This window comes from Sturnus vulgaris, chromosome 2 (genome assembly GCF_052056855.1).
Source record: "Sturnus vulgaris isolate bStuVul1 chromosome 2, bStuVul1.hap1, whole genome shotgun sequence".
NCBI lineage: Eukaryota > Metazoa > Chordata > Aves > Passeriformes > Sturnidae > Sturnus > Sturnus vulgaris.
The window spans coordinates 31,182,361-31,208,894 of NC_142244.1; the positions used below are offsets into that span (position 1 = coordinate 31,182,361).

General features: G+C 40.4%; 1 protein-coding gene across 4 annotated transcripts; it reads left to right on the top strand.

Moving 5' to 3' along the window:
* The first annotated feature begins 7,705 nt into the window (after positions 1-7,705).
* CD86 (CD86 molecule) lies at positions 7,706-23,268 on the top strand. 4 transcript variants are annotated; one of them, XM_088160601.1, is made up of 7 exons: positions 12,061-12,129; positions 12,226-12,309; positions 12,426-12,475; positions 13,765-14,109; positions 18,059-18,370; positions 20,430-20,570; positions 21,706-23,268. In XM_088160601.1, exons 3-7 carry the CDS (start codon positions 12,430-12,432, stop codon positions 21,723-21,725), a joined length of 864 nt encoding a protein of 287 aa, XP_088016727.1. In that variant the 5' UTR covers positions 12,061-12,129; positions 12,226-12,309; positions 12,426-12,429; the 3' UTR covers positions 21,726-23,268. The 4 variants fall into 4 exon arrangements, with proteins under 4 accessions (XP_088016728.1, XP_088016729.1, XP_014739603.2 ...); XM_088160602.1 differs by lacking the exons at positions 12,061-12,129; positions 12,226-12,309 and adding an exon at positions 7,706-7,840; XM_014884117.2 differs by having other exon boundaries at positions 12,029-12,309.
* Positions 23,269-26,534: the final 3,266 nt, after the last annotated feature.

The window sequence follows — 26,534 nt, forward strand, 5'->3', positions numbered from 1 at the left end:
CCAAGCAATGGCTTAAAAGAAACTAGCCATTCTCAGTATTTATTTTTTTTTAAATGCACAGAAGTGATTGAGAGATTATAAGTTGTCAACTTACGTGATTATTTTCGTTTTTCAGCAATGCATTTAATTTATTTTAAGGTATATTAAAAAAACCCTCAAAAACATTTAAGAATAAAATCTTGTATTTCTCCTTTGGTAATATTTCCACACAGTGGACTTGCACTGCACAAGAGGCTGCAGTAATTTTCTTCCATTTTCAGCCAGTTTCTGGTTTTATTTTTTATTAGGAGGACTGCCAGTTTGTCTTATGCTTGGGGAGGACTTGAATTGAAAAGGATATTCTCTCTGCTGTGGTCTTAAATGTCATAATTCTTCCAGCCTGCATAATATATAAAAGGAGTGGATAACTATATAGGATGCATGAGACAAGAGCACTTCAATATATCAGCATATATACAGGGTTAAGTATTTGTAAACTCCTTCCCTGCATTTAAATTTCATGTAATTTATTCCCTTGTATGTTAGCATCACTTCCACATCAAAGAATCACATTTTGTTTAAACAAGTTGTGAAACCAAATGCCATGAGAATGAAATCCTTTCCAAATGCACTGGATGCTTTAATCTCCATCTCTCAAAATGCAGGCATTATATATCAAATCAACTTTGTTCCCAGTTTAACTGGAACATCCTGTAAGATCCAGTCCATTAAATAAACTTAAAGACTGACATTTAAATGTAGCTCCCCTTCTTCATAATAGCAACTTCTTCTTTCTCTGAACCAAAACTAAGCAGGGTGTGCCTGAGAGTCCTCATTCCTGGACAATTGTTAATATTTGCCAAAATGGGCCCTGGGACTAGCAGAATTTTAAATCTCAGTATTTTCTGAAAGGTAGAGGGTTTTCCCGGGCATTGCTGGCCATGGCTCCTAGGAACTGTAGTAGGTACCTTCTATGAGACTTCTTTTAATCTCCAGGAGTTTTTTCCATGCTATGGGTTGAAAAGATGTGGGATGTAATTTTCAGCAGACATTGGTACTCACCAGTGATCAAAGACATAACAAAAAGCAGTGCAGGAGTTGCCCCTGGCCATGAAAGGAGAGAAAAATTAGGACAAATTAGGACAGTTAGGACAAATCCACTGAAATCTCTCAGCACTTAGGACGGTTCCTGGGCTGGATTTAAGACATCCAAACACAGACTAACAAAGATAAAAGCCCCTTTTCAGTTGTTATTTAGCCTAAATTCTTTAGGCCTCCAGGATTTCAGGTTTCCAGGTGACAAAACCTGAGATGCTTAGAGACAGTTTACTAATTCAGGCCCTACTAAGAGCCAGTCCCAGCCTTTCTTCTTGTCTTGTTTGATGGACTTAACGTAGTTGGTTGTCTCAGAACATATTTATTGAATGAGTCTCTGCACAAAATTGGATTTCAGATGCTTATTCTTTTGGAAATATGGTTAGAGGAATAATGTCTCTCTCTGCCAATTGGATTGGGACTATTTTTACAGTTGCTTAGTGGTTAGAGTTCTCATTCAGAGGTAAGGAGGGTGCAGGCCAATTCCCAGCCCTGCCTGTCAGATGCTGGTGTGCTTCCAAATCTCACATTATGGAATAGCACTGTAGACAGCTATTCCCTGGTAGATGGCAATTCTCAACCTCTCCTGAACCTGTGAATTAGAAAGGGGGAATATTGCTTTAGCTGCATGATGCAAGCAATCTCAAAGAGGAGGTCATTCCTGGTCTTCTTTTCACAGCCCCAACCACTGCCTGTGCATTTGGCATAATAATATTTAACACAAGACTCTTGATACAGTCCTGGAGGCAGCAACATGAATCCAGAGTTCCCATATCCCACTTGAAGCACTAGTAAATGGAGGTCATTATGCTCTTTCTTTTTCTGACCAAGAGATTTCACAACTCTTCTGTGCAAAGTGGAGCTGGTTCAGAAGGGATTTGATCCTAATACTGCCTTCAGCCTGGTACACAAAGTTGTCTTGCAGTGTGAAAACGTAAGTAAGAATCTTCTGATGAACCTGAGCCTCCTAAAGAAGGGAAAAGGGATTTGCTTGTGTCCTTATCATAGAGTGGTGCATCCTTCTTTATAGAGAAGGTGATGAAGGTGCCTATTAGCAGAACAAGCTTTTACACTGGGAATCCTGAGGGAAATCAGGTACCTATTAGCATAGGATGAGAAAGCCATATCCTGGAAAGCGGTCAGATTGAAGACATATTTTTGCAGGCTTCTCCCGTAGACTCATGTGGGTGATTCCCTCCTCAGTGTGCTAATTGTCAAAATTTCCACTTGGAAGCATTGCATTCTCCTCGTGAACTATGTTTAGCATTTCTCATTTTCTGGATGCAGGCATTCAAACCCTTAATTATAATAGTAGTTTTGATGTAGCCAGGATACTCTAAATGAAGATTTGTAGAGAGATCATATTTCCTATTAGAGTAACTCATACAACAGGAAAAAGAAAGCAGGCTAACAGGCATTTTTAAAGCCTTTTGAAGCTCTTTCTGGTTTTTTTCTGCCAATATTTCAATCTATAAAAGATATTTCTCTGTCTACAAAATTTGCCTCATCAATTCAGGGTAAAAAATGCATCACCACCTTCCCTAGATTTTAAGATTTGTCCAGTGCAACCCATTTTGGAAATATTCCATGCCTTTCATTTCTCAGAGTGAGCTGGTGACTGTGGGAGCAGAAAGACAGCTTGGTTTCTCAATCTTTTTTGACTTTGTATCCTCAAGCCACTTAGCAGAGGTTTTGCCCTTGGTGGTACCCAGAGACTCTAGGGGAATTTTGCCAAAGCAATTTCCTAATCCTATCTCCAGAGTCAAGATGCCTCCTAACAATACCTTGGAGGCTTCCCTGTTGTTTACTGTAACACACCTTTGTATGAAACTTACCTTGCTTTTTAATCACTCAGGCACCATTCCTGCATCAGAATTTAATATTCTGGGGAGAATGAAGAATATTTTGCCATCCTTTATGCCTTTAACAGAAAACTCAGATTCTACATATGGATAAAGGGGTTCTGTCACTGTAAAATGGGTGATTCTCTTTGCCACTGACGCCATCACTGCAGTTTTGGGCTCCTCATAATTTCTCACCTGCCTTCCTGGAGGCAACTTCAGCCTTAGGCACTGGATCACACAGTTCCTCTGGAAGCTTTCTGGGGTTTCCAAGGAAAGCAGCACTTACTTTCAGGTCACACAATTTCCTAGGGCACTAAGACCTCTTCCTTCAGGATGTCCATCACCTCCTTGCCAGTACCATCAATACCAGCTTTCTAAAAAAAAAAAAAACATCTACACATCCTCACATGGTTCAGTACACCAATTCTGCTTGCCTTTGATCATTTTATCCTGTGCTTTTCCCACTCTGCTAAGTACCTACAAAACATCTGCCTACCATAAGTAAAATCTTTCTAACATTAACTGATAAGTAGTGCCTGTGTGTAGAAAAATTAAGACTTCAGGCATCCTCACTGTGGCCCTCTGTCAGCTTGGGGTGTCTGCTGAGCATGTCTGGGCTGCTCACAGCATTCACACCCATGCTGTGGCTTATATCCCCACATGCTTCAATCAATCTTTTGCATCTACAATCCTATCATAAAGTAAGTGTATTGCAATATCACAAGCAGTTCCAGATTGCCAAGCCTTTTTAACCTGCAGCCCCAATGCGCAATTCTAAATTTCAGTGAGGTTCTGTGCATACCTCAGCATCTTGTCCTTGCTGTTACATATCTCCAAGGGAAAACTTTTCAGAGCTGGAATCTAGGCTACAAGGAAACATCTCTCCAAATACCTGTCAGCTTTTAGGGTTGTGCTGCATTAGTCATCCACCCAGTGTTTTGTGTGACGAAGTTTCAACAAAGCACATGTTTCCTCCCTCTATATGTGCCAACTTGGAAATCTATTTTCAATCTTTACTTTGTTGTCTTTGTTATTTCTTCAATTTCAACTCCAAGGTCTTTCTTTTAGCAATAGACAAAGAAGTGGATGAAATTCTGATGAAAATTCACTCTTAAGCCTAGGCTTTCAAGTTCAGTCTGTCTTTCTGAATAACAGCTTACCCTTTATTTATGATCTACCATGAAGCATCTTTTCCCCCCTAAGACTATTAGAGTTTTCTCACTAAACTCTTCTTAAAAACTTTCTTATCAGCTGCTAGCTCCTAATTCTATTCTGCGAAATCCCTGCCTCTCTATCATCTTCTCGTACAGTTTTTATGTGTTTCAATTAAAGCCTGATCTAGTTTCTCCTTCCTTGCTTATGCACTGTCTCAGTGTTGCTTCAAACTTTCTAGATTCTCTTATGATTTAGATACATTGGTTTCCTATTTCAGATGTCACCCAACAAGTTTTTAAGAGAGCATCACAAGCAATACATTACCAACACAACTATCACCATTAAATATATATTATTATCAATAAAAGTATTGGTAAAGCTAACCTATAAATGCATAGCAAAGCTTTCACCATGAACTAGGAACCACATCCCATCTCATCTAAAGTTAGGCTCATACAAAGAGAACTACCTTTTTATCCAACTGCAACCAGCATGGCTGGTGAGATTTGACTCAGATGAAAACTGATCTCAATAAATTTGTATGACATTCAGTACAAATGGTGAGACTCCGTAGGCAGAAAGACAAAGAATATTTAACATTTTCAATTTGATTTCTTTCAGTGCAATGTTTAGGTCTCATCCATCATTAGTTTTGGTGACATCTTAGAGTGGAAGGAGGATACTCCATCATCTCTGAAAATTCTATGCACTTCTCCTGTTTTTCGTGTTAACTGCTAGACTAAGTTGCATGCAAGGAAAAAATCTGAAGCCTGTAAATGCTCCTAGGTTTTAGATTTTTGCTGAACATGTTTGGGAAACACTTAAATTAGGTCCAATTAGTCTTCAATCAATCTAGTTGAAGAAATTATTCTTTGGCTGCATTCACAGGAAACAAAAGTAAATTATAGTTCTCTGATTGCTACAGACTGGAGAAAAAACTTCCCCTTCTTCACTCCTAACAGCCTACTTCTCTATTTTTAATCAGGGCTGTTAAGTAGTTTATCCTGGGCAAAGAAAAACGTCCATACAGAAACTGATTTGGAATTAATTTCTAATAATAGGCAACAGATACAGATGCTTAGTAGGCAAAGGACAGAGGATGTATTTTTTTTTCTCCCCAGACAACCTCTTTTTGAATGCTATGTATGAAATGTGATTCAGACAGAAGAGACTCAGGTGTGGATATTGTTTGATCTACAGCTGGCAAGAGCAACTGCAGTCATTAAGCTGGGCTTTTATGAGGCTCATTGCATTCTCATAAGCCAAGTTGAAATAAATCTAAATGGATGATAAAATTACAAGTTTCACTAAGCTGGCAGAATCAAAATGAGGTTACAGGAGAAATCTAATTCCATGTAAATAATTTGGCAGTACAAGAAAATGAAGTTACCAATTTATCAAAGAATTATACGTATAAATACTCAAACACATCACAACTTCTTTACTCAGTCATGTAGAAAAGTCAGTGAGAATATGGCAAGAAGGGGAGCTGTGACATAGATATGGTCTTAAATTTCTCCAATTTCCCAAAAATATTATGAAATCACTACTGCTATCACTGTTCTTACATAACAATCCATTCAGATGTGTTTTTACTGTGTCATCAGTTCTCAAATTAACTTGGTGACTTTCAGCAGTGGAGTACTGGGGAAGGACAGGCTGTTTTTTTAAATCTCATTGTAGTAACTTCAGCCTTTGCCAAAAAACTCTATTTTATATTCGAAGAGCCATTTTTCTTTAAACAAAGAAAAGTGAATGGTATTTGCCAGCCATAAGAACTTAGTCTTCTTCAAAAAAGAGTTATTTCCTTCAGGCAAAATCCGAGCAAAGGTTTGTGAAGGCTGGGGCTACACAGGAGCTCAGGGACACTGTGAGTAACACTGACACTTGTGGGAGAATTAAATGTGCCTTGAAAGGGGAATTTCAACTTGAAAAAAAGGAAGCTTCTTTTGCACAGAGAGTACTTGCTATAAGTAGCACAAACGTATTTATGATAGGAAAGGGTGGATTTTCTGTCATCTGGCCTTTTTGCACACGGTGGAAGACAGGCACTGAGGACAGAGGAAAGGATGAACATTTCTGTTATCAAGCAAGATCCATACTGGAGTATTTTGCTCCCTTTGAGATAGGAACACTGGAGAAAGAAATAGGGCATTCCCCAATATTGTAGTGGACCTTTTGATTGAGTAGTTTAGCCTTTTTTCTTTATCTGATGTTGATTTGGATAGTTACAGACACAAGCATTTGTAATGCTCCTACAAACAAGTATCAACACACCTTCATGAAAACATAATTGCTATTAGTGAAGTGACTCCATAGCTGGTCTCTGTTTCATTTGAGTCACAGCTGCTATCAGAGCAGCTTCACACACATCCCTTGCTCCCTGGAGCAAGCTGACCAGGCTATAGCAGGATGAGCCAGAGCCCATCCTACAGTGGCATCAGCACAATCATTTCCTGAATTCCTGGAGCAGGATGTTTATAATGAGGACCTGGGTGAAAGGACCAAAGTGGATCTCCAGGGTGTTGTCAGATCATACACATTATAAGGAGGCTGGTCCTAATTTACACCAGTGAATATGAGAATCAGTTCTTTTCTTCACAGCTCAGTTCTGGTGATTGAAGGAAGAAACCAAAACCGAAGGCAGAATCTTTTCCTTTACCTTTTTAAAGTTAATGTGCCATGAGAAGCACTGTGAGAAAATCAGTATGTCTCCCCAGAGTGATTTCCACACTAGAACAGAGGCTTGGCTTATTTAACTGAGCTACTGAATCTCACATCTTCATTTAGTAATTGAGATTAATTTATTGCAAGAAAAGCAGCATCTGATCAGAGATCCTTCTGTTTGAAAAGCAATATGAGGTTTGTGTCACATGCCCAGCTGATTTTGAAATACTCCTACTGAAAATAAAGACTATAACACCTAAAGATTAAGCACAGAATATATTGCATGGCAGCTAATCCTTGTTGGCTGTGTTTGTATAGTTAGGAATCAAATACAGATTCATCTTTCTGTATACAGCACACACCTTGACACCAGAGGTACCCTGCAAACTGCTATTTGAAGTTATGTCTGTACTGCATTGTGTAGCCACGATGCCATTTCCAGCCATAGTCCTGTGCAGAAATAGGCTTGGAAGAGGGACAGGCTGGGAACGGGCATTTGCATTCCCTTTTCTGTACAATGACTCTTGAAGAGTCTCCAGCAACTGACTAGCCTGTGAATCAGCTGTCACCTCTAAATTGTGACCTGTGTGAGAACAGGGGTGTGCTCCCTCTTGGTTTCACTGCAAAGTCAAACAGGCTGCTTTGATTTGGTGAGACATGAACCCAGTAATTGTTACTTCCCAGCAGACTAGTTTACTTTACTAATCTTGTCGCAAGTGTGAGAGCTGGGAAAGGAGGACAGGCGTCACCTATTGTACCTGTGATGCAGAAGTGGTTCAACCAACTTGCCAAATCTGAGGCCAGATGTGGCTTAAACTGTGGAAAAACATGTACACTTGACCTGTCCTTTAGGTAGAACTCAAATATCACAGCTAATCCAAACGAATGTCTAATTCTGGCTTGATGACGTTCTTCCCCTCCAAATTTCCCCCGCAGTTTCACTTGCAGGGAGAACACGTTTCTGTCCTATGATTTGTGCAGCGGGACTCTGTGTCATTAGGCAGCTGCTGTGCCCTCTTTCAGAGATGCCTGCCCCAACTCATGGATGAAGAATTCTGCTTGCAGAGGGATTGGAATGCTCCATGATCTCTGGACCAAAGGTACTATTTAAATAACTGGTGTTTTTTAATTGTTATTAAAAGGGGACTTTCTAGATGTTAGAGCAAAGTGATCCCAGAATCATAGTGGAAGTCATGGTTCTCCTGAAGATCTTAGATACAATAAAAGGATATTACTGAATGGGAAGGAATACAAAATACATTCAGCAATCAAACATTAGGAAGACAGAGGGCTGGGTTATCTTCATGTAATAAAAACATGATTAAACAACAAGCCCAGAATTTTAAAATGTAATTTGGAATGAAAGATAGTTATAAAAGAATGAGCAATAGAAAAAGTTTTGCAATTGATTAAAACAGTGACACTTTTCTGACTGGGGAAGCACATAGGAAACACAAGTTGCCTGAGTAATGCCTGCATGTTTTTAAAATATGTCCCTTGTTGGATAGTTGTATGGTTGTATGGCCTGGTGTTAGAGTGGAGGGCATCATAGAATCCTCTGAACTTGCGATGTTAAGGAAATTTTCTTAAGGTGTGATTTCCTTTGATAAGACTTGTACAAATCAATCTGTATTTACAACATGGGGGAAGGCTAATAAAGGCATTTTTAGGATAATTTAATTTACAAGCCCCTGGGATAGCTTCCAAGTCAGGAGTGGAAAGTCTTTGTCACAGATGTCCTGCCTCTAGGAAGCTCGCAGCACTGCTTATGGAGCTGCTCAGTGTTGCATAGGGTGGAAATTTTAGAAAAATTCCCCATACTAGAAAAATAAAACTAGTAATTTACTAGTTCAGTGTTTAGTTTTGTTTTGAGTTCAACATGGGGCAAGAGAGTCTTCCCATAGAATATATATACCTGTTGTAAGAAAACAAGCTAATTACCTGTGGGAATATGCAAGAAAGAAACATTTTGGAAGGAACTTAAGAGTAATGAAGGAACTTAGGAGATGTTATCACAGATGAGACAGTGTCTTTCAAAAGGCAATGACTACATCCAAAACTGAAAACAGCCAAAAAGAGAGCAAATGAAAACTCAGGCAAGCGTACCTGATACAAAGCTCTTGTTTACTCCAAGGTCTTCATGCTTCACTGTGCCTATTGGGGTTTTACTTGCTGGTTTTTCATGCTGGATTGGGAGGAACAGGAAACAGAAAGCCAATCTCAATAAGTCACACAGGGCTTTCTGGCAATTGCCCTCAAAAGTAAAGGGAATGAAGTTGCCTCTTTTTCCCCAAACACTGATGTTAGAGTTTTTGCCATCCAAAGGGACCTTGACATGCTTAGAGGTGGGTCAATGCAAGCATCATGAAGTTCAACAAAGCAAAGTGCAAGGGGCTACACCTGGGTTGTGGCAATCCCAGGGACACCAAGAGGTTGGTGAAGTGAAGTGATTGAGAGCAGCTCTGTGGAGAAGGAGTTGGGAGTGATGGTTGATGAAAAACTCAACATGAGCAAGAAGTGTGCACTCACAACCATACCCTAGGTTGTATCTAAAGCAGCATGGCCAACAGACTGACGGAGGTGATCTCTCCTCTCCTCTCCTCTCCTCTCCTCTCCTCTCCTCTCCTCTCCTCTCCTCTCCTCTCCTCTCCTCTCCTCTCCTCTCCTCTCCTCTCCTCTCCTCTCCTCTCCTCTCCTCTCCTCTCCTCTCCTCTCCTCTCCTCTCCTCTCCTCTCCTCTCCTCTCCTCTCCCACCCCACCTGGAGTGCTGTGCACCATTCTGGTTCCCCCAACATAAGAAGGACATGGAACTCTTGGAGCAGATCCAGAAGAGGCTAAGAGGACTGGAGCCCCTCCCGTAGCAACCTTCCAGTATCTGAAGGGGCAGCAGGGAAAGGAGAGGGATTCTTCATCAGGAACTGTGGTGATAGGAAAGGGAGGAATGGGTGCAAATTGCAAGAGGGGAAATTTAGGCTGGATATTAGGGAAAACTTCTTTACTGTGAGGGTGGTGAGGCACTGGAACTAGTTGCCCAGAGAAGTTGTGGATGTCTCCACTCCTGACAGAGTTCAAAGTCAAGGTTGGATGGGTTCAGTGGGAGATGTCCCACATGATTCCAATTAATATAATTCTCCATTTTCATCTCTGACATCCACACATGATTTGTAATTGTGAGTCATGGAGACACCTACAGGAATGGTTGAAAAAGCTCCGAAAAGGAAGACACACCATGTATGCTAGCTTTATTTAGCAAGGGAAAATATTTACCTCCCCATGAACTGACCCCACATTATTCAGGATGTCAGAGATAATTTTAAAGTCCTGAGTCTTCAAACCACTCCCATCTCACCAGTTATCACTGGCACTGTGAGAAAGTGCCACTTCCACAGATGGATGCATTCAGCCCATGAACAGCAAAACTACACATGCACATACAGATGCACAATTTCTATCTTTCCTCTCTTACTTGGCCCCCTTTGACTGCTGGTCAGTTCTGAGACGCAACAAGACTTTCAGTGGCCTCCAGATAGAAGAAAGAATTGAGTACAGAATTTGTATTGAATATGCCAAAGGAATGGTGTGAGTAGCCCACAGTGATACTGTGTAATTTCCCTTCCTCCCTTCAGTCTTCTAGACACCAGCTCCAAGGATTTACATTCGTTGGTTAAAGGCATTTTATAAAAAAGGAGAAGAAAAGCTGCTTGCAGCACTGAAGTTGTAGTGGCCCAATTAATGATTCAGCAATTCTCTATAAATCAGCTCCCATGAGAGAAGCAGCTTGTCACACTCACACTCAGTGACAAGCAATTCCTCTCCGCAGGGAAAGTGGGTGTACACCCCTCTGCAGACTCACGGGGTCCTTCTTCATGCCACCACCTCCAGAAACGTGCCTTCTCCTGGAAGATGGCAGCCAGGAAAACATGTAGAAACTTTGAGACTTCTGTCCTCACAGCTCCAAATCCAAGCCATAAAGAAAGGCATGCTATTTGGTATTTTTGCCTGGGTTTTTCTCTCTCACTCTCATTTTCATTTCTGGTTTTGGTCTTTGCTTCTGTGAGACAGTCATTGCAAAACATGCAGTACACTCTCCACTTATGTCAGTAGTTGCAGAATTGCTTTAATTTCTTCTCTTACACACTTGCACTGAATCCAAAAAAATAGAGCTATTCTTTATTTTTCACTTGACTGAAAGCCAAAATTCTTATTTATAGGATTGAAATATGACTGCTGCACAGTAGTTTCTGTCGTTTTCAGTGGCTTGGCACAGGCATTTTTACTTAGGCAGTCAGTTGTCTGGTTTAGCTCAGTGGGGCCTAGCCTGTGAGGGGAAAACCCCTTGATAAAAGTTTACCATGCAGTTAGGTGGCTGGAGCAGAAAAAGAATGACCTCTGTATATGACAATGGATTCTGCACGAGCCCTCCCGCCTCTTCTGCTATGATAGGTGGATCAAATGAAAATGATCTATACCCTCCCACCCATTGGGACTTCTTCCCCTGCTTTCCTAAAAAAAGGATAAAGTTGGAAAAAATGCCGTTGTCAAGTCCTGTACCTTATAGTACACTCACAAAACACATCAGTGGACTGAGTGGAATTCTGCATTAAACTGAAGAGGACACCAGAGGCCTGGGGTAAAGGTAGAAACCCAAGTGTACCAGCCTAAAATAAAACATGACAAAAAATGGGAAACCATCCATCAGGAAAGTGTACTACTAGTGAGGACAGCAGACAGAGATCTCACTGTTTTTAGGTAGTATGAGAGCTAGAGAGTTTTACATCTGCTCCTGCAAAAGAGGTTTCTTTGGAGCTGTTTGAAGGAGGAGAGTGAAGGAACTTTGGCAAGGGTGGTATGAAAGCCTCTCTCAAATATATAGAAAAGGCACACAAAAACCACAAAGGTGTTGCTAAAATGCAAGTAGCAAACACAGACCAGATGCTGGTGCCACTCTCAGGATGCATGGGAATGATGTTTGGCTGTTTACCAGGACTATGGGCCCTTACACCACATGAACCCAAGCAGCCAGAGAGGTGTTTTGCATAAGAGATATGACATAGGGATTTTTTCTTGTTTTCTAAAGAGAATTTTTTTTTTTTTATCACGAACTACCTGCTGTTCAGCATCAGCTCTCTGTATCATATACCATCGGATTTCTCCATGTTATCCTTTGCTGTTGTTAAGGATAGGTTCCTGTCACAAAACTGAAGATCACACACTTCATCACTTCTGGAAGCTGACATCTCCCCCACCTCCCCCACCGAGATGTCTCTCCCACCTCTTCCTTCTTCGTCACGCTCTCCTCCCCCTCTACTTTCAATTCCCCATCTTCTTCCCCACACTGCCAGGCCAAGCATGCTCCCCATTCCTCTTTCCTCCGCTCCAGGCATTTTGGGTACTTGTCCTGCCCTTTGGACCTCAGGGACACTCCGTTCCTCCCATGGCATACACAGTCTGCAGTAATCTTGCCCTGCATCACCTTCTCTTTAAGCCAGGGATCTGCCATGGCACGCTAGCTGTGGTTGCTAAAGGCTGGGAAACACATAGAAGCCCTTGCCCCAGTCTATGGAAAAAGGTGAGACTAACTTTCTCAATACTATCTCTGTTGCTAAAACTTCTTGTTTTACCGCTTCTTTGTGAGTATTGGAGTGTTTTCAACCTCTAATATATTTCTTTCTTTCCTTCTTACAGTGTCATGGAGGTCTGCATATTCCTCCTTTGTGCTATGATATTTTTCCCAGGTAAAAGGCATATTTTTAATTGTTAAAACTGTTTTGATGTTTGTGTCCTGCTATGTGATACTTTCTCATCCACTAAGAAGCTCGTTCCTTAGTAGTATTAATCACTTCCATTGCACAATCAAGGTCATATAGGCTATGTGACAGGTATTTAAATTGTGTGCAAGGACTCTATAAAATAGATATGGTAAGTACTTTCTCTCTTCAACTTTATATCTTTACATTACACTTATTTTATGTTGGTCTTAAATTCTCAATTTAAATCTGTCTTTAAAATGTGTGTGTATCACCTGTGTGCATTATACAGAAGAGCAGTACTAAACTGAAAAGGGGCAGTTTGATATGGGACAAGTGGAGTTTGAGGCAGCCAGAGAGATCATTTTGCAGTCTGGTGCTCTGGAAGAACAGTCAAAACTTTGCACCAGGAGAGAGACTGTAAATATCCTCCTTCTTTTGAACACAGCAGAGATGTTTGTATCTTCTGGGACAGAGGGCTGCATTTCTTATTCCAAGAAAACATAATCCCCCCAGACCACCACCACTCAAAATAATGGACAGATGCACGGGGAAAAACAGGAGAAAAATCATCCCTTGCGTAGTGCACTTCATCCTTTCTTTGCATGAAGGCATAATTGTGTTTATTGACCATTTCTGTTAATAAGATCAGCAACAGAACAGTTAAATCTGACATTTAGTCTGTCATTAAATTCTAAATTAATTACAGAACAGTTAAATCTGACATTTAATTTGTCATTAAACTTTAGATTAATTCTTTATTGAGACTGAAAGTGTTCACCTGCTTCTGACCTTCTGGTCATGCATTCCCCTGACACTCACATTTACCACACAGTGTGTACTTCACTGTTTCTTCAAAAATTTAATGATGCATAATTTTCTTAGGAGAATTAATTCAACTTTTTAAACAGAGATTGTGCAACTATGTTCTTTATGGCAGAATTTCATTACACTCAGGATTCTTCAAGCAAGAATTGTTTGGATATTTGGTCTGCAGATAAGTCTTCTAAAGTACAGATGCTCATGATCTCTGTGTGGTAGGTCTTCTTTGGAAAGTAAAATACAGGAAGAAAAATAAGACATTTTTTTATGACCTGAACTCCACAAGACATGAGTCAGTTTGACCAGCTACATGTGCTGTCATACCTAGTGGGAGAATTTGTGTCTAAATGCTGGCAGTTTTATTTCCATTGTTGTTAAGTACTGGGTCTCTGAGTACAACTTGGCATTCTTTTGTAGCTGGTGGAAATCTTAATTTTTTTCTCTCTCTATCTAAGGTATTGCTGCCAGTGGGCATCCGGTGAAGGCGTTTCTCCATCACACTGTACACCTATCCTGCCATTTTCCAAACTCTCAGAAAATTGACATAAACAATTTAATAATTTTTTGGCAAAAAGACACTATTAAAGTGGTGCATGAAGTATATTATGGCCAAGAAAAACATGAGAACCTTAGTCCTGAATATGTAAATCGCACCAAGATGGACATGGGCAAATGGACCTTGCAGTTGTTACACGCAGGAGTTGAGGATGAGGGACGCTATGAATGTATTATTATGCAAAAAAGAAGTGAACAATCAAGAGAGGTCATACACAGATCTGAGTGCTCACTGCACATCATTGGTAAGTAATCTCTTCCAACAGCCATCTGGTCTGTGGGATTCTCTGTGATTTTGTTCAGTCCACAAATATGGGTCCTGTCTCCAAGGCCCTGAAAATGTGACTGCTCTAGAGCAGAATTTCTTCCTGCAAGTTTTATGGCTTTTAGGACTCTGGAAGACAAACTTGTTTATTTGCATCTGACAAACTACCTTCTATTAAAAGTAGCAGTAGTTATCAACATTCGTGGCAAATTAGAATTGAAACATAGCAAGATCTCTGCAAACACACAGTTATTTTATGATCATATAAATCACAGGGAAAATAAAGAAAAGAACAGCTCACATGGAGGAGTAGAAATTCATATGTTCAGTTAAAGGAAGGCAGAAAATACCTCTGCAGAAAAAATGCATACATACATTGGTGAGATTCAACCTGATTTTTTGCATCAGTGAATTTTTTGTAATCAGAGGAAAAGGCAGTAAATCTTTTAACAGGGAAATGGAAGTGAGGCACCAGTGTTTTCTTCATATTTTCTAATTTTTAAAAAATTCCTAATATATAATCCTAATATACCTCTATTTTAAACTATTATGTTAGTAACCTTTATCCTTACACCTGTGTTCTGTCTTCCACTGCTATGGTGCTAGTCATTAATAAAACAGCTTCTAACTTGCACTGGTGTTTTCAGGCTTCAGTATACTGCTTTAAAAGAGAACAGGCCAAGTGCAACAGCAGCCAAAAACAGGGTACCAGGATAATTGACCCTATTTAGCTTTGTGCTACTAGCAGGTGTTCTCTTGATCCACAGACAGAAAACGTAGATTGTTAATTTTGATTCTCCCAGGATCTGCTGGAGAAGCATTTTCAGTGAAGTTTCAGAACTCAGAAGCACACGATGTGCACTCAGTATCAAGGCCCTCAATCTAAGAAGATGTGTAGCATCAAGTGCCCAGTCAATTCAAACAGTTGAATCGGTTATCAGCTTAGCCAAAATCTGAGCAACAGGTTACAGATATTTCACTCTTAGGACTAAAAGTCTCCTATACCATTTAAGATTTAGCTTAGGATGACAGTTTTAACAATGTGCTGTTGTCTTCCTTCCAAATTACTCTCCGTTTAATAAACTCCCAAAGGAAGGAGCAGTATAAAACCATATTTTAAAGAAACTCAAGCTCTTCAAAATAATTAGATGAAAATTACAAATACTGAAATGTACCTCTGCTTACACACTACTTTTTAATTATCTCTCATATCATCTATGGAGGGATTTTTGTAGTTTGGCATGTCCCACTTAAAAACATAAGAAAAACCGAGGGCTGTACAAGAATGACAGTACAAAGATCACTTGGTGACAAAACGTTCAGAAATACTGCAGTACCTTTGAATACAATTTAAACATGTTATTTTTATGTATTACATTAGTACAGTATATTGATAGCATGAACCTGTGTCAGGGGAGGTTTAGGCTGGATGTCAGGAAAAGGTTCCTCACCCAGGAGGTGAGTGATCAGGCACTGGCAGGTTCCCCAGGGAAGTGGTCACAGCACCAAGCCTGACAGAGTTCAAGAGTAGTCTGGATGACGCTCTCAGGCACGTGGTTGTGACTCTTGGGTGTCCTGTGTGGGGCCAGGGGTTGGACTTGATGATCTTTGTGGGTCCCTTCCAACTCAAGAGATTCTAGGATTCTCTACCTAGGTTAGATGTATTTCATACAGCCACAATGACTTATATAACAACAGACTCAGATCCTTCTCCAGAAAAAAAGGAAGGCTTCACAGTGGAAAACTTTGTCTCTTAAAAATGCAAAGTAGGGACCATGGTGACAAGCAGCTTAACTGGAAAGTCTGCTGTTGTGGCATGTCTGCAGTGCTTCCTCTGGATAGATCAATAAGGGAAGTAGGTGAGACTAGGGAAGCTGTTTCAAAATATGCACTACTCAAAGTGTTGAGACTGAAATGATGTCACAAGAGAGACTTACAGTTGCTTGTTTTAAAGGGGATGTTGAAAAACTGAAAAGTGTGGAAAAAGCTCTAGTAGAGTTATCTGAAGGCTGGAAAAAATACAGTCCAACTAGAAACATTAAAACAACAATCTGATTACCTTATAACGTCATAATGAGAAGAGTTTTGTTTCCAGAATGTGGGGACGTAAAATACATGTAAAATACTGGATATTTGAAAAATAATAATTTAAAGGATAATTAATTAATTCAGTGACAGTGTCTGGAAGGAAGTAAGGCAGATGGTCACTTAAGAAAATAGAACAAAAACAAAGTGATTAAGCCATTGAGGAAAATATTAAGGGCCTGATGGACTGCTGTCTCTTGAGGTATTTAATCTAATCCCAAGGCTTTTTTGGAAGACGCTATCTTTAAATACAAAAGACTACCTGAAATGTGCTTTTCTGCTAACCAACACAAAACCGATATATGCAGCCCACACCGTGCATGCAGCCAGCGTCACTTTTCAGTAAACTGAGGTTCCAGAAGCTGTAAAAGGGAAGTTCAGGGTATATTCCACTATTTCCACTTGCTTACTGTCAATAAGATTGAAGCCTTTAAATCACTTGGACGTTGTGGCAAGTTTCAAAGCCATGAATTACATTCCTGCCATCCCTATAAAACACCAAGGAGAGAATAAATACTCCAGACCAGAAGTCTGACAGCAGTCAGCTAAACAAGTCAGACCCTGAGCTTTCCTGAGGGACAACTTAACTAAATTATGGGGTATAAAAAAGGTGGGACTTTTTCCATTTTGAATTCACATCCATTGACTCTTGCAGGGATTTAAGTGACTAAGCTAAATTCTATCTATTGTGTATTAGGACAGAGAAAATAAAAGCAACTTCATGTTTTTTCATTCATCCATATTAAGAATTCTCTAGGGCAAGGATTAGATCCTTGTTCCAACACATTGAGTGTGTATGCAGAAGACTGAGACCCTCTTTAAGACTCACTTTTTTCTAAAAACCCTTTTTCGCTTCTTCAATATTTCTCCATATTTTCTTTAGTCCTATTGGCCCTAAAATAATGAAGCATTTTCAATTAAATCTTGAGTCTATTTCTCAGGATTCGTTTCTGATTTTTGGGAGGTTGTTGGGTTTTTTTTTAACTTGCTATGTGCCAATTTCTGGTCAATATTATGTTAACATTCCCTCCTTTTTTTCCATTATAGTCTACTCTTTTTACTATGAACTTCTAACCAAACAAATCCTGGTTGAGAATATCTAGATTAATTAAGAGAGAGTATTGGTTAAAAGCTTCTATTTATCATTCATATTTTATGTTTAAATAGTTCTTCCCAATCCTGTTTCATTACTTCTTGCATGGGAAACTTGGCTTTTTAAAGTAACGAGTTGTTTTTCATTGATTGTGATAAGTACTCAATGACACAAAGTAAAAAGCCCTTATGCTATAGTCATTTCCATCAGAAAACCTAAGCTAAAGGAACCCTACCACAAAGTGATGATGTTTACTTAAAATACTGACAGAAACCAGGGATATTTCTACTTAAGATAGCATTGCACTTTGAACTTATCCCATCTGAATTCTCTCAGATTATTTCTTTCTTTACATTTCACAGTTAGAAGTTTGTGGTTTTCCCTTACCCATTCAGGAGGCCAAAGGTAGGGAGCATTGTGGTCCCTTCCCATCTTCTGCTTAAGTCCATACGTGTGAACAGGCCAGGTTTCATTATTTTTAGGTATTAATGTGTCTAAAAGAGGTGGAAGAGACAGAGACCCATTGTCTGGCTGATCAGACTTGCATCCTTGAAACACCCTGAGAACAAGAAACAGCAAGTCTACATAAACACCAAAAAAAAGCCATACAAATCCCTTCTTGGTATGCCCATTGTCTCCCTGAAGAAAACTGTTTAAACTTGTTTCTGCCTGAAAATCTTAAATAACTGGCAGGGGCTATCACAAATGTGGTGTGGCTGGCTCACAATGCTTTGTCTTTGGTCTATTTCAGCCAACTATAGTCAACCTGAGATAGCAGAACTGCACTCTGGGGAACTAAAGCCCAATGGATACTTGAATCTTTCCTGTTCTTCCAGTGGAGGTTATCCAGAGCCCAAGGAGATGACTTGGCTAATTTCATATGAGAACATAACACACAGCACTACGGCTCACATGGATGTCTCACAGGATGCTGTGACAAAGCTGTACAATGTTACCAGCAAGCTGAATATCCTTGTTCCTACACAGCGCCACACTAATATCAGCTGCTTGCTTCACCTTAAGGAGCAGCTGGGAAGCCTTGTCTCAGTCCCACTGGACATAGGTGAGTCTCTGTTTGCCCACTCCGATTTCTGTATGGGTAGGAGCAGGCAGTACTGCAGCACAGCTGATCACAGACAGCAGCGTGGTCAAGGCAGGGAATAAACTCTAAGTAGAAGTTGGTTAAAAGGGTTGTGTGTTCACCACTGAATTTCCTCTCTTTTCCACATGGGTAATCTTATTACAGAAAAGAGAGGTCATAGAGAAGGAATTGCTACACAATCCGGACCACAGCCATGCTGATCCCCACCCTGGAAGGTGCTGCAGTAGCAACAAAGCAACCTAGGAGTCTGAATCAGGCAGCAACCAGTCTCTGGAGGTGACAGCTGTTGGGAGAGGTTGTCACTTCACAGAATCAGAGAATTGGTGAGGTTGGAAGAGGCACCTGGAGATGATCTAGTCCAATCACTCTGCTCAAAGTAGGGTCAACCGCTAGCACAGCACTTTATCCAGTTGAATTTTAAACAGCACCCAGGATAAAGATTCCACAACCTATTGGAAGTACAAGCAACAAAAAGTCAACCCAAGACACAGAGTTTGACTACCCTGATAGTAAAAAAAGTGGTGTTTTACTAAATCACTTTTGCTGGTTTAAAGTGCTTGAGCTGTCGTTCTTAATCATTCCTTAGAAAGAGGCAGAAGGTTAACCAGAAGAGTCCCGTGGACCTTATTTGGCTCACAAACTGCCAAATAGACTGTGCTGAGTTTGAGTGTAAAGACCATGAAACTTGGACTAATATTAGAAGCATTCCTGGTGGTTTTCTTAACATTTGGCAGAATGAAGTGCACATTCCAAAATGACTATTTGGGGATTTTTCTTCTCTGAGATTGTGTCTTTTTTCAGACACCTCTTGCAAGAAGAAGCCAGGGACCTGAGTTCCATTATGACTTTACTGTCAGATTATCTCAAGGTTACACATGGCTGATCCCTTCTTTAAACTAAAGCGGTATTTTATTTCTCTTCTGGACCAGGACAACTACTTTTCACATGTTTTTATTTGTAAGCTATGGCACAAGAACATCAAAATAAAGACAATTCCCACTTTGGTTATAAGTTCCTTTGGCTTGCACATGTCTCTTTTTGACAATGCTGAAAATGGAGAGCTGTGCTTCAATTAAAAGGAACAGAGAGCCAAGAGGGAATGGTAGCATTGCAGTAAGTGTAGTAGGTAGTATAAGCATGCACCTTACTATTGTAGATGTAAAAGAAATTTCCCACTTATTCTGAAAGAGTTCCACAGAGCAGTTTCCTTAATATAAATTTAGCTACAGGGTTAAATTATCAACACCAGGTACGGCAAACTGCCTCTGATGTCTTTGCATTCTAGGACTTTTAAATACTATTAAAATACGATAGAAGTCTTCTAATGTTTGTTCAGCTCTGCACATTGCTCATGAGCCTTGAAATGGTTATATTAGCTATAATGCTGAATCTTCCTCTTCCCTCTTCAAGTCTTCTCTCCTCTCTGGCTTTATGAAAATAGATACCTGACAAGTAGTGATGGTGGGTAAAAAACCAGGAACTCCACACAAATATAAGTTTTGTTTGGCAATAACTGAAGCTCTATCAGCTGCTAACGCTGCAAACCAAGACCTCAAAAACACAAAAACCAGAAATAGAGGGAAAGTCCTTTGAATTCCCTGCTACTTTCACATCCCTTACAACGTTTCATTAGGCTTTGACCATCATTTCCAGCAGACACCAAGTTGTAACATGCTCCAGGTTCTTCCAGCTTGCATGGTAGCACAGAGCAGAATTGGCACAGTAGCTGCATCATAGGCTCTTCTATTAATTAAGTTGCTGATCTTTCGCATGTTACCCAAACCTCAGAAAGAGTGCTTTGCTTTACTGCTGTTGAACTGACCAGTAAGACCAGGTAGTTTCACTAGTTATTGGAAAGGGAAATAAAACAATGTGGATAGTGATTTATTGACAAAGCAAAAAGGATGTCAAGGGCCTCAACCTAAACTTCTATTTCATGTAACTTTGGGATAGAGCATTTAAAGTCATTGTCACCAAATTAAATCTTTGCTGTGTGTATCTTCTCTGTTTTCTTGTTCAGAGATACAAGTGAAAGAAATGAAGCAAGCAGAGATAAATTTCTTTGGCCCACTTATAGTTGTTGTTATACTGATCACTTCTGCACTTCTTCTGGGTTTTGTCATATTAAAGAAGAAGAGAAATATCTTGTCTACCAACCAGAGTAAGTTACTACCTGTCATTCAGCTCTACCGTCTCTCAGCTCACAGGCTTTACCCTTCATAATCATCCCTTTATCTACTTTCAAGCTGCTGACAGAAAGTTAGGTTTCATGCTGGACTTAAGCTGAACTTCATAGGACAATTTAGTTCCTGTAGCAACTTAGTCCATCCTGCAGCAAGTCAAAGCATCTTTATCCTGTCTCATCCTGTGTAACATTGACTGGCGCAGTACCTGAGACAGAAGACACTGCACTCCGTGGACCATGTGACAAAAAGCCTTTATTCCCCTCCGCCTTCACCTTAAATACCCTTTTTAATGTTCCTGGTTAAGCGCCTGTGATTGGCTCCAAGTTCAGGCTGCTCAGCTCTCTGATCAATAGCTCTCTGCAGCTTGGGCTGGAACTCATTGGATCACATCCTTGTCTGTCTCCAATTCTGTCTCATCTCTGTTCTCTGGGGGCCTGTCTTATCAGGCCAGGCCGCCTCTCATATCTGTGGTCCGATTAACTGCCCAGTTAACAAGCCAGCCCGCACTGTGACAATCCTGGAATGCATTTCTCCCTCTTTTCTGTGCTTTGTGAGACTGCCATGGCACCAGCTTACCACCTTTTCCTGTAGTTTCATCCTTCTTTTTTTTCTGGGTTTGGGGCAGATTTGGCTCTTAAAATCACTGAACTATATAAATCTTTTTTTCCTATCACTACTTATAAGAAAGGTGGAGTAGGGCAGGGATGAGATGAACTTACATGAAGTGCACGGAAGGTCTCTGTCATCACAGAGTTGAACAGTCAAGGCATTGCTCCACTACAAGCTGCCCACACACTGGGCTGAAAGAATCATCTTGTACTGGGAATAGAATTTGATCTTGGCATTTCATTTCTCTATTTTGTTCTGAGACTAGTTCTCATCAGTCCAGGATTTATTTGGCACTGAATCATGCTGACATCAGAATCTATTTTCCTTGTAGCAAGAGGGAAATGCATTTCTCAGTCAGTCATGTTTCCCTATACAGCCAAGGGTCCAAGTCCCACCTTGTTCTTTTCTCAAATTCTAAGATAACTGGACATTACTATCAACCTTTTTACAGCTATTTTTTATTTTTCACATTTCTGTAAATCACATATTTATCTATTCTAGGTGTCAGTCTAGCAGTCTAGAAGCTATCCAGCTTGAAACTGTGGCCATCAGCCAGACTGCTGACTGGGAACCACCTCTGCGCATAGCAAAGCATGAGCTCTCATGTTTTTAGAGGTTCTACCAATACAAGAATCCTCCCCAGAAGACCTATAGAACAACATGCAACACTTCTATGTGATGGCTGAAACCTACTTCCTGGTGTTCTCTGCTTTTATTTTTGCTCCAGAATGGTAGTAAATATGATGCTCTGCCTGTCTGCATGACAACCTTTTTGTTGTGTCTTTTATATGCACTGTGACAATGTAAAATCCTGAGAGTCAATAGAGAAAGCAGAGCTGCACGGATCACAGAATGTCTCAGAAATAGAAAGAGTTAAGGCGCAATCTGTGAATCATAACCATCACTGCAAACACAATCAGAGGTAGGCTATTACCCACAGAACAACAGAATCATAGAACCATGGAATTATAGAATGACTTGGGCTGGAAGGGACCTTGAATGTCATGTAGTTTCAAACCTCCTGCCTAACCATGAGCCATAAAGGCTTTTGGTAGAGCCACTGTGGCTTTGTACCAGTAACTTTCTTGTAAAGCTTCACATCAGAAAGAGGAACTTCAGGGCACTCCCCACCTTCTGAGAAAAGTCATGGAATTCCTATAAAGCATTTGAAACTAAAAATAATCAAAAGCAAATACTTGCTTTAAACATAATTTGTGATTAACTTCAATTTTTTTATATCATCCAAGCTTATTCTACTCAGACAGTTAGTACCTCCACACTTTGTTCCTCTGTATTCTGATGGAGAGCTGTAACAGTTGCTCAGGTGGATGCAGGGATAGAAAGCATGAGGTATCGTATGTGTGTATATCTAACCATACAAAATCAGGCTGAGCAGATAATGAAAAAATATTACATGTGTCATGTTCCTTTTTGGTTGACTATGTTCTCCTTTCTTAATTTTACTTCAGACCTTGATGATAGAGCAATTCATACACTGTGGTATGTTCAGCCGTAGGAAGGAGTTTTATCTTTCAGAAAAGATCCTTTGTTTTGTTCAAAATGTGTCAGTTCTCCAATCTTGAATGATCTCTGCACTATATCCTTCAACAGCACTGACGTCTTTCAGGAAGAAGAATGCAGCAGAACTGAGACAAAAATCTTCTGAAATCTTGACTGTTTGTAGGTCTGACACTTTCAGAAAGAGCAGGGACATTAACATCATATTCTCAAGACAAATTTCAGCTCAGAGTTGCAGTCTGGGGACATAAATTATCTACAATTGTTGGGTAGAAATATTCTTTTCTGTGAAATTATGTGAGTTGCTAGATCCCACCTCAATTTTTACTCCGTTTTCAAGTGTGTGAGAGAAATGCATGTCCTTTTGAGTTAGCTAAACTATTTGGGAGTCAGTTTATTAAGCTGTTATTCTAACATTCCAAATATTTTCATTCAGATTAATATCATTCAAATTTTATTAGAAGGTAAAGGTTTAAATTTTTTGTAAAAGTTAATACTTTCTAGCAAACTTATTTAATGATGGATTAAAACATACGTCTTTTTCTCTGTTGCTGTTTTTATTCTCCTTCCATTAAAGCATCATGTTAGGAAATACCAACATTTGGTGTTCTCAGGGAGGAAACATTTCCAGAATTAATTCTTGGAAGCAAATGAATAAAAAAGGTATTGCTGCAATGACTGAGAATGGCACAACTGGAGGTTTCATATGTACATATGTATATATGATAGGTACATCAGCAGCTATAACTAGTGGAAAAGGCAACATGGTGGGTTAGATTTATCCTTTGACAATTCCCTTCCATCCTTAATTTGTTCCTAATTGGTGAAGTTGTTTGTTTTCTCCTTCACCATCCCTCTGCTTTAGGCTGCCAACCTCCTTCTATTAACTTCTCAATTTCTCTACCTCCTCTATTCTTTCCCTTAAATCAAGTCTAATTCCTTCCTGCATGTAAGATTTAAGGGGAAAAAAGCAGATTGGCTTCAGGGAAAATCTTAATTTGTCTCTGTGTGTTGAAACACATTAATCCTCTGCACTAGCAGGTGTAATGAGCACAGTAGCAAGGCATAGGAGAAGCATGGCTGATGTGCTGGCATTTTTGTCCTCCTGCATACAAATGCATTCAGATTTCCAGGCTATCGCCTCACACACTTCATTTCTTTCTTCGGCAGCTCTCAGTCAGTTAGTGACTCCATCAATGTGGCAAGTACATGAATGAGTGTGTACACCCACTATGTACCGCAGCATGGAACAGCTTTACTCAAAAACACCATTCCTTTATTTTTAGGCCAAACATTTTGAATTTCACAAAATGTTAACAAAGAAATGGCAAAGGTGTGTCAAACTCACACCCAATGCCCTAACATAAAATTCTGTTATCAGAATCAGAATTGTGATAGATTGCTTCAGGTTCACTGATTAACCAGCACTGAATCACCAAGTAGTTGAGATTGGAATGGATCTAGGGAGATTGTCCAGCTCAACCCTCCTGCTCGAGCAGGGTCATCTGGAGCAAGTTGCCCAGGTCTATGTCCAGACAGTTTGTGGATATCTCCAAGGAGGGAGACTTCACAGCATATCTGGGCAACCTGGTGCAGGGCTCAGTCACCCTTCACAGTAAAAAGTATTTCCTGGTGTTCAAAGAGAATTTCCTGTGTTTCAGTTTGTGCCTATTGCCTTTGGGCCTGTCACTGGGCATCACTGAAAACAGTCTGTCTCAGCCTCTTTTCCACCCTACCTACAGGCATTTATACAGAATCGGGAGGTCTCTCTGAGGCTTCTCTTCTCCAGGCTGAGCAGCCCCAACATACTCAGCCTGTGCTCAGATGAGAGATGCTCCAGTCCTGTAATCATCCTTATAGTCCTTCACTGGACTCTCTCTGGTATGCCCACGTCTCTCACACACTGGGAAGCCCAGAACTGGACGCAGGACTCCAGATGGTGCCTCACCAGTGCTGATTAGAGGGGCAGGACCATGGGCCTCCCCCTGCTGGCAACGCTTTCCCCGATGCAGCCCGGACACTGTTGGCCGCCTTTGCCACGAGGGCGCACTGCTGCCTCATCTTCAGCTTGTCCACTAGGCCATCCCTGTACTTTTCCACTCAGCTGCTTTCCGCATGGATTGCCCCAGCCTGTATCTGTGCATGAGGCTATTCCTCCCAAGGTGTACGACTTTAGATTTCCCTAGATTTTTTTCGGAGGTTCCTCTGCTCGTTTCCTCAGCCTCTTGAGACCCCTCAGGATGGCCACACAACTGTCTGGGGTCCACTCCTCCAAGCCTTTTATCATCTTTAAACTTTCTGAGTGTACACTTGCTCCCAGCATACAGGTCATTGACCAAGAGGAAAGTCAGTTTAGTTTTACTGAAAATTCCTTAATGCCAGCCAGTACTACTGCAGCAAGCAATATTTCCCTACGATTAACAAGTGATGGAACAGTGGAGTGTTGCATTTCCAGAATGTTCTACAGATATTTCTGAGGAGATTGGTATTAACAAAGTACCCCATGGCAAGTATGCCTTGGGGCACTTTTCCTCTTTCAGGTGAATGATCTGCTACTGGAGGTTACACTCAACTATGAAAATACAGTAATTCTATTAAAGAAATCTATCTATGTTTTGGTATCAAATTCTCTTTCTTCCTCCTTTCCAAACTCAGAAGGCAAAAAGTGAAATCATATATATATATATGAAATACTTCTCTACACTGGAATGCCGGGCTTTCATAACTTGTAACTGATCTCTCCTTCGTTTTCAATCTTCTGCACTAGGAGGACCATAATGCTGTGACAGGGAAGGATTTAAGCAAAACATGTTTTCTGATTTCAGGACGGGCTGCCAGGTCTTCCAGAGGAAAACTACAATTAGACAGGAAAGCTGGTGAAAGTTGAGAAAGATGAGAAATGGATGAGGATTGAGAAAGTGTAAGGAGATGATACACCAGGCTGGCTTGCAACAGGAAATGCACATGCATCAAGTGCAGAGCTTCTTCCCAGTCTCCAGGAAAGCTGGGCAAGGCTTGCCTCTAGCAAGGAGAGATTCTGCACAGAGTTCCAGAAATTCAGAATATTCTTAGACATTGACTTGTCATACCTCCTCAATACTTGTGAAATTTATGGCAGTGTGTTCTTGATATTGAGACCAGCATATCTTTTGTCCATTGTTTTTGTTACACTCTTAAACAATTTTTTAAAAAAAACCCTCATGAAAATAATAAAAATTATAGCCAGCCACGTGTTTCTAATAAGCAATGCTTATTATTTCTGAAGGGCACAGACCTAGGAAAAAATGTGAGGATGAGCTGAGAGTAGCTCAGATTGCAGTTACATACCTATGTGCACAGCTGGTGCACCATGTATATTGGCTGCCCTCTTCTGAAACGTGCTTTTGTTTTAACTTGCACAGGTGTGAAAATGGGATTATGACACAGAAGCAATGGGGAGATCTTACTTCTTTACCTTGCACTGTTAAATGCACTACAGTACCCAGAAACAAAAGTCATATTTTTAAAAAAGTTAAAATATTAGAATTGGAGAAGAGAAAAAAGGTGATTAAGTCTCTAGAAAGCAAGTTTACAGTGTGGAATTTATGGAGTTCAACCTAGGCAGGTGATGACGACAATGGAGAAAGTACCTGATAAATCTGTCCAGTATTCCAACACTTGCAATGACTGATTGAATAAGGAAGGTGTGAAAGATCCTTCCTACTAAGTGACTCTTACTGGGGAGCCCAGAACTGGACACAGTACTACAGTACTATTGGTGGCCTCACCAGTGCTGAGTGGGGGAAGAATACCCCTCCTAATCCAGTCCAGGA